The sequence below is a fragment of the Lemur catta genome, chromosome 5 (genome assembly GCF_020740605.2).
Source record: "Lemur catta isolate mLemCat1 chromosome 5, mLemCat1.pri, whole genome shotgun sequence".
NCBI classification, from domain to species: domain Eukaryota; kingdom Metazoa; phylum Chordata; class Mammalia; order Primates; family Lemuridae; genus Lemur; species Lemur catta.
In genome coordinates, this window is record NC_059132.1 from 111,452,089 (window position 1) to 111,466,296 (window position 14,208).

At 37.2% G+C, this 14,208-nt stretch overlaps 1 protein-coding gene across 4 annotated transcripts in view; it reads right to left on the reverse strand.

Moving 5' to 3' along the window:
• The window catches only part of CLCN3 (chloride voltage-gated channel 3), an 83,483-nt gene that overhangs the window by 19,320 nt on the left and 49,955 nt on the right, over positions 1-14,208 (reverse strand). For all 4 annotated transcript variants that reach the window (XM_045552519.1, XM_045552520.1, XM_045552518.1 and 1 more), the window contains 7 exons: positions 13,277-13,434; positions 10,981-11,080; positions 9,454-9,641; positions 8,427-8,549; positions 6,187-6,393; positions 4,821-4,901; positions 2,662-3,207 (listed from right to left, as the gene is read on the reverse strand). In XM_045552519.1, coding sequence (XP_045408475.1) covers positions 2,662-3,207; positions 4,821-4,901; positions 6,187-6,393; positions 8,427-8,549; positions 9,454-9,641; positions 10,981-11,080; positions 13,277-13,434 — 1,403 coding nt within the window. The remainder of the gene's footprint in view (positions 1-2,661; positions 3,208-4,820; positions 4,902-6,186; positions 6,394-8,426; positions 8,550-9,453; positions 9,642-10,980; positions 11,081-13,276; positions 13,435-14,208) is intronic.

The following is a 14,208-nucleotide window of genomic DNA, read 5'->3' on the forward strand; positions in this document are numbered from 1 at the left end:
TATGAATCAAGTAAAAAGAAAAAAAATATGTATTGATCAAATTTAACGAGATATAGGAATAGTAAACACCACAAACAAGATCACTGAAAAACTACTGAGACACTAATAGCTATAAACTGTTCTGGATATGAAACAAGCTGAGCACAAAATGACGGCACGTTTGAGTCTATCGGGACATTAAATGCACACACAATGGAAAGGATCAAAGCATGGTTTGCAGCCTCCTGCCAGCTATAATCCTTCAGTCAGAGCTGAGTGTAAGGTGGGACTTAACAAACGCCAACCAAATGCCTTCAGCTTCTTGTAGTTCAACTGATGATGAGAAAGCTCCACTCTATAGAAAACCAATTTACTGTACAAAAAGGAGCTTTAGCAGCTCCTTCAACTTGGTTTGCCAAGAAAAAAAGCAAAACTTCAAGGCTTTTTTATTACCTAACTCTTGACACTCAGTGGACTAAACACAGAGGACAAGAGAAAGGAGACTTTACTACAAAAACGAACACCACTCCAATCTTACTGAAATAAAGCTGTTATTCCACATGATGTACACCTGTGAAAGCACACCATCACTAGCAAATACTAACATGTGAACTACACGGCGAATAAAGAACAAGGATAAATTGCGATCTGCTTCTCCATATATATCACTGTTTGTCATATAAGAAAGTTATATTTACTACAGATCACTAATCCACAAACTTTATTCTTACTTTTATAAATCCAAAAGCAGCAATGCCCCAGGGCATAAGGCCTATCTGCCTTAAACCCTTGATGGAAAAAGGCATGTATTCCTAAGCTTAGGAATTTAAATGACTCTGCAGTGTCCTTTCAAGCTAACACCCTATACAGGTATGGCAGGCAGAATAATGGCTTTTCCAAGATGTCCATTTTTGGGGGTTTTTTTTGAGAAAAGGTCTGTCCAGGTTACAGTGCAGTGGCTTCATCACAGCTCACTGTCAACCTCAAACTCCAGGGCTCAAGTGATCCTTCTGCCTCAGCCTCCTGAGTAGCTGGGACTGTTATAGGTGTGCACAACCATACCCAACTAATGTTTCTATTTTTTGTAGAGAGGGGGTATTGCTATATGCCCAGGCTGGTCTCGAACTCCCAGCCTCAAGCAATCCTCCCACCTTGGCCTCCCAAAAGTGGTAGGATTCCAGGCATGAGCCACCACACCCAGCTTTGTCTTTTTTTTTTTTTTTTTTTTTTTTTTGAGACAGAGTGAGTGCCGTGGCATCAGCCTAGCAGCTCACAGCAACCTCAAACTCCTGGGCTTAAGCAATCCTTCTGCCTCAGCCTCCCAAGTAGCTGGGACTACAGGCATGCACCACCATGCCCAGCTAATTTTTTCTATATATATTTTTAGTTGTCCAGATAATTTCTTTCTATTTTTAGTAGAGACGGGGTCTCGCTCTTGCTCAGGCTGGTCTCGAACTCCTGACCTCAAGCGATCCACCCACCTCGGCCTCCCAGAGTGCCATGATTACAGGCGTGAGCCACCGTGCCCGGCCCCAGCTTTGTCTTAATTCTTAGAGACTGTGAATGTGCCATGTTACAGGGCAAGGAGGAATTAACACTGCAGATAGAATTAAGGTTGCTAATCAGCTGATCATAAACCAGGAGATAATCCTGGATTATCCGGGTGGGCCAAAGGTAATCATAAGGGTTTTTAAAATATGGATTTCAAAAAGTGTCAGAGTGATGAGAAAAGAGAAAGACTTGCCCAGCCAATGCTGGCTTTGAAGATGGAAAAAGGAGGCTGTGAGCCGAGGAATGTGGGCAGCCTCTAGAAGCCAAAAAAGGCAAAAAACAGACTCTCTCTTGCAGCCTCAGAAGACCCTATGGACATCTTGATTCTAGCCCAGTGAGACCCATTTCAGACTTCTGACCTCCAGAACTGTACGATAAGGAATTTGCATGGTTTTAAGCCACTAAGTTTGTGGTAATTCACTACAGCAGCAATAGGAAACTAATATCAATAGGAAACTAACATAACTGGTTTTAGAACGTGATCATGAATTCTCTGATACTTGTTCCACTAAGTATACATCCCTAACTCAACGAGTAGAATACAACAAATCCTGTTGCGTGACACCTTTGGCCAGGTTAGAAACAGCCCTCTTGTTGGGACACTTGCTTGCGGAGCCCTAAGCTACAATGTAAGAAATCCAACTGCCTTGAGGTCAGCGTGCTGGAAAAACGCGAGAGCAGAGAGAGAGAGAGCGCGGACCAATCCCAGGACCCAGACGTTCTAGCCCCTATTGTCTGACTCTTCCCAGCCCAGGTGCCAGACATTTGCATGAAGTTTCTGAGAGGATCCACCTTAGCTATGTCTGATAACAACTGCATGGAAGACTATAAGCAAAAAGTGCCTAGCTGAGCCCTTCCCAAATTGTCGACCCAGTATCAAGAGCAAAATAAGTAGTTATCTTCGGCTGCTAAGTTTTGGGGTAGTTTGTTACATAGCAACAAACAACATGCTCAACAATATATCCTAAGGAATTATCTTGTTCATTACTTAAAATTAAACTCAAAAGGTAAGTACTTTTTTCAGTCTATATTTACGAAACAACAACCTTCAGATAAAAATTTCATTTGTCATTCCACATATAAATTTTAACATGCCAAGACTACTTAAAATCACTTCACGTTAGCACTTACCTTTATACCAAAAGTGAAAACTGTCATTATGATTTTAAATATGAGTGCTAAGCATAACTGCCATATCGCTGAATACACTCCAATGCCTGCCGGACGATCAGGAATATCATCAACAATTTTGCTGGCATTCATGTCATTTCTGTAGTCACAAAGAGAGGAGGATTCCAGGGGACCACAGTCTGTAAAAAGCTCTTTGATCAGTTCACTGGTGTTCAGCCTGGTGTATGGATTAGGAAAGGCTATCACAGCAGTGATGGCTGCGACAATGATGACTTCTAGAACCGGGTACTTTCCAAATCTGGTGGACTTGCGCCGACGACACCAGGCAATATTTGCCCTAATGAAAAAGGCTCCCCAGAGCCCTCCAAAAACCCCTAGGAGAATAAAAGGAAACAGTTCAAAAAGGTACCACGGTGTATGATACTCCACATAAAAAAGGACCAGGCGGCTGTTACCAAATGGATTGATGGATCTCAAAACAAATGCAGCCACTAAAGCAGCAAAAAATGATCTCCACAAAGTTTTGAGAGGAAAATAATAGCTAACCTAAAAAAAAAAAAGAAAAGAGAAATTAATGCTATCATTTTATAAAATGTTTCTGATATATTATGACTTGAATGGTAAATAGCATATCTCTAAATTTTGCTGCAACTAATTCTAAATTTTGCTGTAGTTAGAATTTTTTTAGTTTATCATTTTTTTTTTAGAGACAGAGTCTCTATCACCCAGCCTGGAACGCAGTGGCATGATCATTGCTAACTGCAGACTTGAACTCCTGGGATCAAGGGATCCTCCTGCCTCAGCCTCCCATGTAGCTGAGACTACAGGTGTGGCACACCCAGCTAATTTTCTTTTTTCTTTTATTTTTCTTTACGTTGCCCAGGCTGGTCTCAAACTCCTGGGCTCAAGTGATCCTCCCCCTACCTCAGCCTCCTGAGTTGCTGGGATTACAGGCATGAACCACCACACCCAGCTATAATTCACACGTAATGAATTTTACTATAATAAGAGAAATATTAATGTTTTATTATGTTTGGCTATCACATCATTACAAATTCACAATACCAACTGATCCTAAGTGTCTAATAATTATTTAGAATACCTAGCATTGTTTTTTTACAAAATGCATTTCATGTCCAATTCAATCATGGTAGTTAAAAATAAAGATACTATCACCAACTCCTGTTAGCTTATAAAGACGTATTCAGTTTGCCTCTTCTATATTAAAAAAAGAAGAAAAGAACACAAACTGGAAGAAAAAAGTAAATTTAAAAACATTCCTTGGCCGGGCGCGGTGGCTCACGCCTGTAATCCTAGCTCTGGGAGGCCGAGGCGGGTGGATCACTCGAGGTCAGGAGTTCGAGACCAGCCTGAGCAAGAGTGAGACCCCGTCTCTACTAAAAATAGAAAGAAATTATCTGGCCAACTAAAATATATATATACAAAAAATTAGCCGGGCATGGTGGCGCATGCCTGTAGTCCCAGCTACTAGGGAGGCTGAGGCAGTAGGATCGCTTGAGCCCAGGAGTTTGAGGTTGCTGTGAGCTAGGCTGATGCCACGGCACTCACTCTAGCCCGGGCAACAGAGCGAGACTCTGTTTCAAAAAATAAAAAAAAATAAAAAAAAAATAAAAACATTCCTTGTCACATTTTTGTGTCAACCTGTAAAAAGTCTTAAGCCCCAATGAGAAACCAAAAAAAAAAAAAAAAAAACCACTGAAGTGACTAAAATTATTTCCTTAAACATCAATGATTGCAACAGAAATAATCACACAAGACAAACTTTAAGAATTGATGAAAACTTTTAAAATAGAAACACAGGTGATAATTTAGCCAATAGGGATAGTTTTAAGTGTTTTCTATTAAGCTAAATTCACATCTTCTTACTTTTAAATATGTAAACAAAGTAAATTAAATTTTAAATAATTATTAATCTTTATACATAAATAACAGATTTTTAAAATATTTTTCCTCAGGTATGGAACATATATAGCATATTACTTTTTATGTAAGAATGAGTGAAAAACAACTTTATAAAAACACATTTGAAAACTTAAAAATGAAGTCTTTGTTATATCAGCTATAAAACTGAAATGTGTGCCAAAATATATTTTTAATGGTAGTTCTATATACTTTTAATTGATGCACTTTTTACCTACCTCCTCCAGGCTGAAAAGAACTCCTCCTATTGGTGCACCAAAAGCTACAGAAACACCTGCAGCTGAGGCAGCCGACAGCACCTAGAAAGAGGAAGTGGCTTATTTCATAATTTCTTATAAATCGAAAAATACCAAATAAAAATTCTTCATGTTACTTGAATTTTCCAAATGCCTCTTCTGAATTTAACTTGAGTATTTCCCTCCTCCCCAAACAAAGGCAAGTATTCATTACTTCTAAAAAGATTTTTTTTCCTCTTCTGCTGGAAAGGTCATTCATATATTCACTATTCAGTCAAAAAACATTAGTGCCAGATATATAAATGTGAATAGGACGTAAAGAAAAGGAAGCAATGAATATAGACAGCTTTTAAGATGTATGTTTGAGTGGACCAAAGGAGAGCTAACCGGGATTTGAAGGGGGAGTTTTGTTTATTTTTAAATAGGACACTATTTCCACAGATTTCAGAACTAACTGCTTCACCATTAATAATTACTCTATTCCAAATCCTAGCAAGATATCCAGGGAACTTAAAACCTGGTGAGTTTCAATACATTTTCACTTTTCTAATTCCTCTGAAAATACTGCTACTGTCAACACAGAGATCCTCACTGTGAAAGCACAAACGAGGTCTCTTCAAGTTACAGTCTCAGCAACCAGAATCGTACAGTAAAGTGAAAGGGAGAGAAAAGTCCACAAACGCTCTTCTGGGTCCTCTCTTCAACTCCCTATCACTGGCCCACTTTCTACCGGCATAAAGCCCACTATACATATAATTTCTCTAAGCATTTATATGTAATTATTTTTCTAAGAGTCTATATTACTTTCACTACTTTAATCCAGCGAGTATCCTAAAGGCCTTCTGGACTTCCCCAGGGTGCTGGACAGCACTCTACATACCAGAGACCATTTCTGCTCTAAAAACATGGCCCTCCAGGAGCAAAACACAACTATTAAGATTTCTCAACCCTAGAGATATACCAACGTGGAGAAATAAGAGTAAGAACAATGTTATGCTTGGAAAACACTTCTGAAGAGGAAAGATGTAACTCAAAGTGAAAAAGTGAAAATAAATGGAAAGATCTTTGTGAAATTCAGGTGAAACCCAATGGACACCAGCTAGTCTAGTGCAAGCTTCTCTAAAATAGAGCAGTTGAGCAGCACTGGGAATAGATTCCAGAAAGACATTAGAGATCATTCAGAAAAGGGAAAAGAAACACAAACTAATGTCAAATAAAAATTCTAATCAGAATATAGAATTTATCCAAAAAGTAAAAAAAAAAGATCTTTATACTAGGAAATTCTTCACTGACATAGTCTATATAAACAGATTATTTTTCTGTCAAATGAACTACAAAAGACACTTACCTCCCTTTTTTTAGCTTCATTTGTGCTATACTTTGGAAAGAGGTAGGAAAAGATATTTCCACAGCAACAGGCAACATGTACCAGGGGACCTTCTTTTCCTAAACTCAAACCTGATGCCACAGCCAGGACTAATGTGATGGTTTTAATCATTAAAGTCCATTTTCCCAAGTAACCTCTGATGATGAATCCACTCAAAATAGTTTTAATCTACAAAGGAAAGATTAGGCAGCTTAGTTTCCTTTAAGAAACATGAGAATTTAATGAATCCAAGTTATTCTCTTAACTTCCAAAAACTACCTTCCACATTTTAACAAATTATGGAACAACTCATAGTTAATTTTTCAAAAACTTTACCTATTATGCTACACATAATAAATCTGTATCATATTCTAATTCTCTACCCAAGCAAAGCTAGAAGGCAAACCTATCTCATGAACAAAATCAAAATATCAGGCTATGTTAAAATGAATACAAACTTTAATTACCAGGGTTATGTTAGGTTTATTCCAGGTGGGAACCCGAAAAGTATGTATAGGACAGAATGTGGTTAATGCAAAACGTAGGCTTGTAAAACAATGGCTGCAGGAGTCTGGGGAGTCCCTGGACTTTGTAGATCTGGCAGAGGGCTGCAGCCAGCATCCCTTCCCCCTCCCTCCCTGATGGAGACCAAGGCTGTCCCTCCCTAGCTCTCCTGATAGGGACGACACCAGAGCAGAAGGATGGATGCGACTGGGGCAAAGGGGTGGTAGGAGTTGGTCGTTTGAAGAAGAATTTACTACAAACAGCTGTTGTGCCCACCATCCTCTGCTACACTTAGCAGGAAGCAATTCTTCACCTGCCAGTTTGGCCTAGAAACAAAGAACTGAACAGGGCAGGTGGCAGGGGGTCAGCTATATCTCCATTTATAAAAACCCTCACTAAACCCCCTGCTGTGCTGACTCTCTTTTCGGACTCAGCCCACACCCAGGTGAATAAACCAGCCACATAGCCTGTGTGTGAAATCTGTCCTTTGGGTCATTCGCCCTTTCAGAGTATAATTACATAAACAAGAAAAGGCAAATTTGAAAATTTCTGTTGTAGGAATAAGCACAACATATTTAGATACATTTCGGATGTTGTGTCAGAAATAAAGAATATTATACCTTCTCAGAGTACTGTAATTATCTGTAATGTTTTTCTATATATCAAGGAGGATGAATGACAACTGCTAAATACTGCAATTGCAAGATACTGCTTTTTATTAAAGATATTCTTCATACAGCTTTAAAAATAACAATTTATTTTAAAAAAGAAATGTATTAGGAAAAAGCTGGTAACTTATTTAAGTACAGAAAAATAAAAAAGGGAAAGAAATGAGCTCACATTAAGTTCAATTAATCCTAAGTATAATTCTCCCTTAAATTATTCTTTTTTTTTTTTTTTTGAGACAGAGTCTCTCTCTGTTGCCCGGGCTAGAGTGAGTGCCATGGCGTCAGCCTAGCTCACAGCAACCTCAAACTCCTGGGCTCAAGCAATCCTTCTGCCTCAGCCTCCCGAGTTGCTGGGACTACTGGCATGTGCCACCATGCCCGGCTAATTTTTTCTATATAGATTTTTAGTTGGCCAGATAATTTCTTTCTATTTTTACTAGAGACGGGGTCTCGCTCTTGCTCAGGCTGGTCTCGAACTCCTGAGTTCCAGCGATCCGCCTGCCTCAGCCTCCCAGAGTGCTGGGATTACAGGCGTGAGCCACTGCGCCCGGCCTCCCTTAAATTATTCTTGAAAAATAAGGCCTAGAAGTTTGTAATACTGACCCACTATGATCAAATGCTTTCTTAAAGCACACAATGACCAAATTCATGAATCATTAACTTATCTAATCGAAGACAATTATAAAAAGAGAATGAATGTTTTAAAATCAGGGTCATAACAGCAAAATATCAACTAATCCATCAAATAACTTTAGGCCACAAGATATTTTTTCCCAGGCTCCAGATGTTAAACCAAGTCTTCTGAAAATCTGCTTGGTCATGTGTTAAATTAGTGGTGAGAGAGAAAAAAAACCAACCTTCACAGTAAATGCTAAAGGGACTATAGGGAAGAGTTTTTTTCAACGATGTCTACAATCAGCTTATACTTTCAAAATTTTCTTTTCTATATTACTAACAAACCGTTCCCCTCCTCCAAACTACTTCTTTCCCCGCAGGCAAAAAGATAAGCGTCACTGATTGTTTAATGACAGGAAGCACTACCCAGCTCACCTCTGGAATTCCAGAGCCACAGGCATAAGGGGCAAATACCTTTACCAGGGAAACTGCAAGAAAGGCAAAACTCAGTGCCCAGAAGATGTACATTATGTAGTTCATGATATAAGAACCAGGACCCTAAAAAGCAAATGGTTCAAGAGTGTGAATTTAATTTACAATGTACCAATAATGCAAGTGTTTACCACATAAGAAATTTGGGTAAAATGTATAAAAGGCTCCTGGTTTATTTTCACAATAATAAAAGCTTTACATGAACAAAATATTTAAGTAGAATCCAAAAACTAGTTCCTATACATACTAAGGAGCCTTAATCCCATTTTGTCTTTTTCCTAGCTTTTTTCTGATCCCAAAGTCTTGTTACCAAGACATCTCAGAGATACTTCAACCTCTGCTGAGCAACAGCACACTGCACATTTTACCAACAAATATATTCTTTTTAGCTCTAAAGTTCAGCTATAACAAAAATTTAAAAATATATCCATATATGATCATGTAAAAAACAAAAACTAAGTTCTAGAATGATGTTCTTTACAGAACATGAGAGTGGCAAAATAACACTGCAGTGCCACAGAGAAAAATCTCTGAATTTCTCTTCAAGTTCTCTCCACTTAAAAGGCTTATTTTACATTTTTTGATAATTCATAGTTTCATAATCCATACTTCCTAATCTTAGTGATACAAATTAAAGTTTTAGTAACTTGACTTCATATTAAACTTCACACAGATCCTACTGCAATGACTACCACTTCTTTTCTACTATAACTCACAATAAATATATTTGCATCATAATCCAGTAGACTTGTACATGACTATGTAGTTAACTAATACAAATGGTTCCTGAAACAATACTGTACTTCTTTCTTGCTGTAATTTATTCTCAGAGTTTCCATTCTATTCTATTTCTTTTTTTTCCTTTAATGTGGGTACAATCATCCAATATGTGATTAATTCCATAATTAAATGAATTGGAGACAGTTTGGTATATCAGTTATCAATTATCTTGACACAAAGCAAGACTCACCTCTGCTTGACCTATGATTAATTCTGCCCATGTTTTCCACTGTGGACATTTGTCCCTCTCCTCAAAGGTCGTTTCGTTGGATCCCCAGCAGCACTGCTCGTGGTTGTACCACAGCGCGCTGAGACAGACGCCCTCCTTCAGGTCGGTCATCCAGTCCGCAGCGATGTCTATTAACCCAGCCAGTGCCCCTGTGAAACACGGGGGAGATGGCAAAGAAACCTCCATTTCTGGGGAGTTGAGAACTGTACAGTCTGAAGATTGGTAGAAAGCAGGGGGCTCCTTATAGACAAAGGGTCATTTAGGGACTCTAATATGAATTTAAGATCTTCAACTTTTAAATATAAGTAAGTTTTTATTACTTTTTAAAAACTGTAACTAGCTATTCTTTAAAATAAAATTGCTCTTCTTTAGAGTTAAAACCAGTCACATCATCCAAATTAATTGTGATCCAAAAAAAGGGTGATACTGAAATATCTTCGAAAGACAGGAGATTTATAAATCTAGCTATTGAAGTCAGGGTGTTTACTAATATGTTTCAATCCAAAACTTAATTAACAGACTTAAAAATGATGTCAATCTCATTAAAAATTAGAAATAATTAGTGAAACTTGTAACACTCAGATTTGTAGTTTTTTCTTAAAGAAGAGAAAATCATATATGTAATAGAGATTATTTTAATGACAGAATAAAAAAATACACAAATTCATGGTCATTCTTATCATATACCCTTCCTATATAAAAAGATCAATGGGACACATACACAGAGGCCACAAAATTCTTGTGCAGGCCAATTAGAGATGTCACAGGGAAAAGTACTTCCCTTCATTCTCCACAAAATTTTAATTTTTCATGTTCCTCTGGATATAATGTTCCATAGTGGAAGCTGAAAGGGATTAAAACATTCCCTAACATTTGTTTGCAGATCCTCAACTGCTCCTTCTCAAAATCTCACACATAGGGACTTGGTGGCCATGCTATACAGCCTGGTGGTTAAAAGTGTAGGCTCTTGAGCTGGACTGTTTGAACTCAAACTCTGCCTTGGCCACTTATCAGCTATGTGACCTTAGTCAAGTCACTTAACTTCTCTTGTGCTTCAGTCCCCTCGTCTGTAAAATGGTGGGAATGACAGCACTTATACCATAGGATTGCCATGAGGTTTAAACACGTGTAAAGTTTTTAGAACAGTGCATGACACCGAGGCAGCACTCGATAAATATTATTAGCTATCTATTATGATGTTAACATCAAAAGATACTTTACTGATCACCTGGCCCAAAACACTTATTTTACAGATACAGAAACTGAGCCCAGAAGGATCAACCAAGCTGGACAGACACTTAAGTGACAGAACCAAGACTAGACTCGGAAACCTCCTGTCTCTTATTCTTATATTTAAGAAGATTTTTTGAAGGAGGAAGAAAATGGTTTTTAAAATCCAACAGTACCTGAAAAAAAATTGAGGGGAGGTGGGGAGAACTACTAAAGTTGTGTTAACTAAAAAAGGATTGCTCAAAAAATTTTCTTTACCTGATGCCAATCCTGTTAGTGTTACTACTAGCCATCCTGACCACGCATCATACAAACTCTTTGTCATTTCCCATGCTGATTCTTTCTTTTTGCTGTTGATCTGAAATTAGAAATGTTTATGCTTCATTTTTCAAACTATGAATAGAAGCCACAATTCTAGAATCCAGCAATTTTTCTCAGTTACCATAGATAGAACAGTATTTCTGAACTAAACAATGGAAGAGGTGAACTCAGGACAAAGTCACTACGCTAGACAGTTGTTACAGCTGCAAACCAGATGACAAGCATTTACCCAGAGATCTTCCTTTTTAATAAGAACCTCAAGATTTGAGTGCAAGTGTAACCAGCTCTATGAATAAATTTCAATGACCCCATGTTTTTTTATAATCTTCTCCCTTAACTAACTACTTGAAATTCTGAGTTGTTCCCCAGAAATGGCAGAATTTCTGCAAGACAAAAGAGTTGAGATTTTGAAGGCCCCTGGGCATACTCCTGATGCCAAAACTCACCATGCCTCACAACCTTGTGAATCACGCCACTACCTGCCCCAGTGCATTAGTTGGACAAACAGATTTTACCTGATTCTCCTTTCATATTAAAAAATTCCTTTCTTCCTTGGCAATCTACATTGTCTCAATAAGTAGTTCTTTGTAGGACGAGCAATGGGACCTAGGCTAAAACCCCCTTGAGGTTTCAATAGCCCAAGTGGTCCACGAACCACATTAAGTCTGACATAGACCATTTTAAACTGAATCAAATTCAAACTTTAATTGGTACACATAACTATCTTTTACATTAATGGAGCAAGACAGTATGGTTTGAATATATACCTCTAAGTACAATTTTATTTACCTAATAATCATACAAGACACAGGATTTATAGTGTGTCTCACTTTGGTACTTTGGATTAAAACAATGGTTCTCAAAGTGTGGTACAGACACCCTGGAGAGTCTCTGAGACCTTGTCAAGGGGTATGCAAGATCAGAATTATGTTCATAACAATACTAAGACATTACATGCCTGTTTTCACCAAGTTGACCTTTTTACTGAAAATGCAAAAGCAATGTCAAAACTGCTGCCTGCACATCAGCAATCAGGCAGGGACACCCACTGTATTGGTAGGCATTACATTCTTGACTGCCCTGCATCCCAGTACAAAAAAAAGGCCAGTTTCACTTATGAACATTTTTAATGAAGCAATAAAAATAATGTCTCAATCATTGAGTCTTGTTAATATTTTGTGTGATGAAATAAGAACTATACATAAAGCATTTCTGCTGCATACTGAAGTATGAGGTTATGTGTAATTTATTTGAGTTGCAAAGACACATGAAACACCATTTTTATTTGAAAGAAAGATGGACATCAAATTATGGTTTTTCAGAGCTGGAAATGTGACAGGTAATTTCTCAGTAATGAACCAAGGAATACTGTAATTTCAAGTAGAATAAATGTGTGTTTGTTTCCGATGATAGAGTTTGAGCTTTAGGAAGCTGTACCTTTCATAAACAATGTATTCTAATTTCAATTTCAGATTTCACACATGTATACATTAATATGAAAGGTTATAATTTATTTGTATAAACAGTAATTTTCACTTACAAGTATAGTGCTGACACCAAAATTATATAGGGCCTTTTGAGATTTAGAATTCTATTTTTGAAAAAGATTTTTTTCTTTTTCAGAAAATGTATTTTGGATTACATTATACCAGTAAGTCATAATTACCAACAAAAGGGATTCATAAATTATACTTTATGTTAAAGCCAAAAAAATTTTTTTTGATTTAGTGATTCATGACAACACTCAATAAGCCTTATTCAGGATCCTATTTGGGAACTATCTCAGAATCTAATACTAGAAAAGGGGACATAACAGCAAAATCCCACAAAACTATCGTCCCACTACATTTCTTCTTTTTTAATAATAAGAGTTACACAACAAGTTTCCTCTTTTGCCTTAACTGCTGGGCTGCTCAAAGCCAAAAATCATGCTGACCTCCCCATCCTGCACTTGGCTTGCTCTCCCCCCAACTCCTGCACTGTGTTTTCCCCTTTCCTTCCTACTTTGTCTTCTTATCTATTAATATTTCTTTGTTTTTAAGCTACCTCAACTCCTTTCTGGAAAGATATGGGGTATGAATAAACTAAAAATAAAATAAAACATATAAACTCTTAGAAAGAGAAAAAATATATCACATATAAAATGTAGAAATTTACTTAGTAGAAATTTACTTATATTTATTTTCATCTATAACATACATTTTGGCAGTCTGATATCATTGGCAGAACTTACCCTTCTATGTCTCTCTCTGTCTTTACATTTCTCTCGTACCCAGTCAATAGTATGGAAATCATCATATGTACCAACACCTGGAATTGGTTCATCCAAAAGATCCAGTAAGTGTGTAGAACTGTTAATGCTGCCTCCATTTGTCATTGTATAATGAGTTCCTACAGAGCAAAAAAGGAAGGGTGAGTATGTTTGAAAAGAGACAACAGTGAGCTCTGTGACCATCTTAGAAGTTCATTGGTAAATCATACAGAAATTGTATCATTTGAAATAATTTCAATCAAATAGAGGAAAATGTTAAGAAAAATTACCCAAAACCTGGAAATAAGGCAAAAAGATTATGGCATGCCCTTTCAAAGTCACACTAGAGTATCAACAACAACCTGCCTAACAGTCATCTGATGCTCTGTAGAAGAGAACTTTACATGACTTGCTATTTACTGTTAAGAGATAGACTCTGTAATGTTAGAAAATGACTTGTAGAAGATTGATAAATTGAAAATGGTTATTTACACTGGCAAAACAAAAATGAATTCTGTCCAGAAGAAAAAAATAACCCTTAGAGTTGTGGTTTTGTTTATTTCTTTGTTTTTGCCCTGTAAGAACTTTCTTTCTTTCACTGCCTATATACATATCAGTCACATTTATCATTCTCTGAATCAGCCTTGTCATCATGCTGGTTCTCTCATTAGAGTTCAATAAATCTTTGACACATGTTTACTATATATTTTATATGAGTATAGCAGACTTAACGAATGTACTACGAAGGACATTAAAAGACAATTCAAGAAAAAGAAATACAAATGTCTTTTAAACATGAAAAAAAGTTCAATCTAACACATAAAAAGAAATATAAATCAAAGCCACAATATCACTTTCCTCTATCAGATTAGTAAAGATTTTAAAAAGTGTGAATACACTGAGAGGGCAAAGTT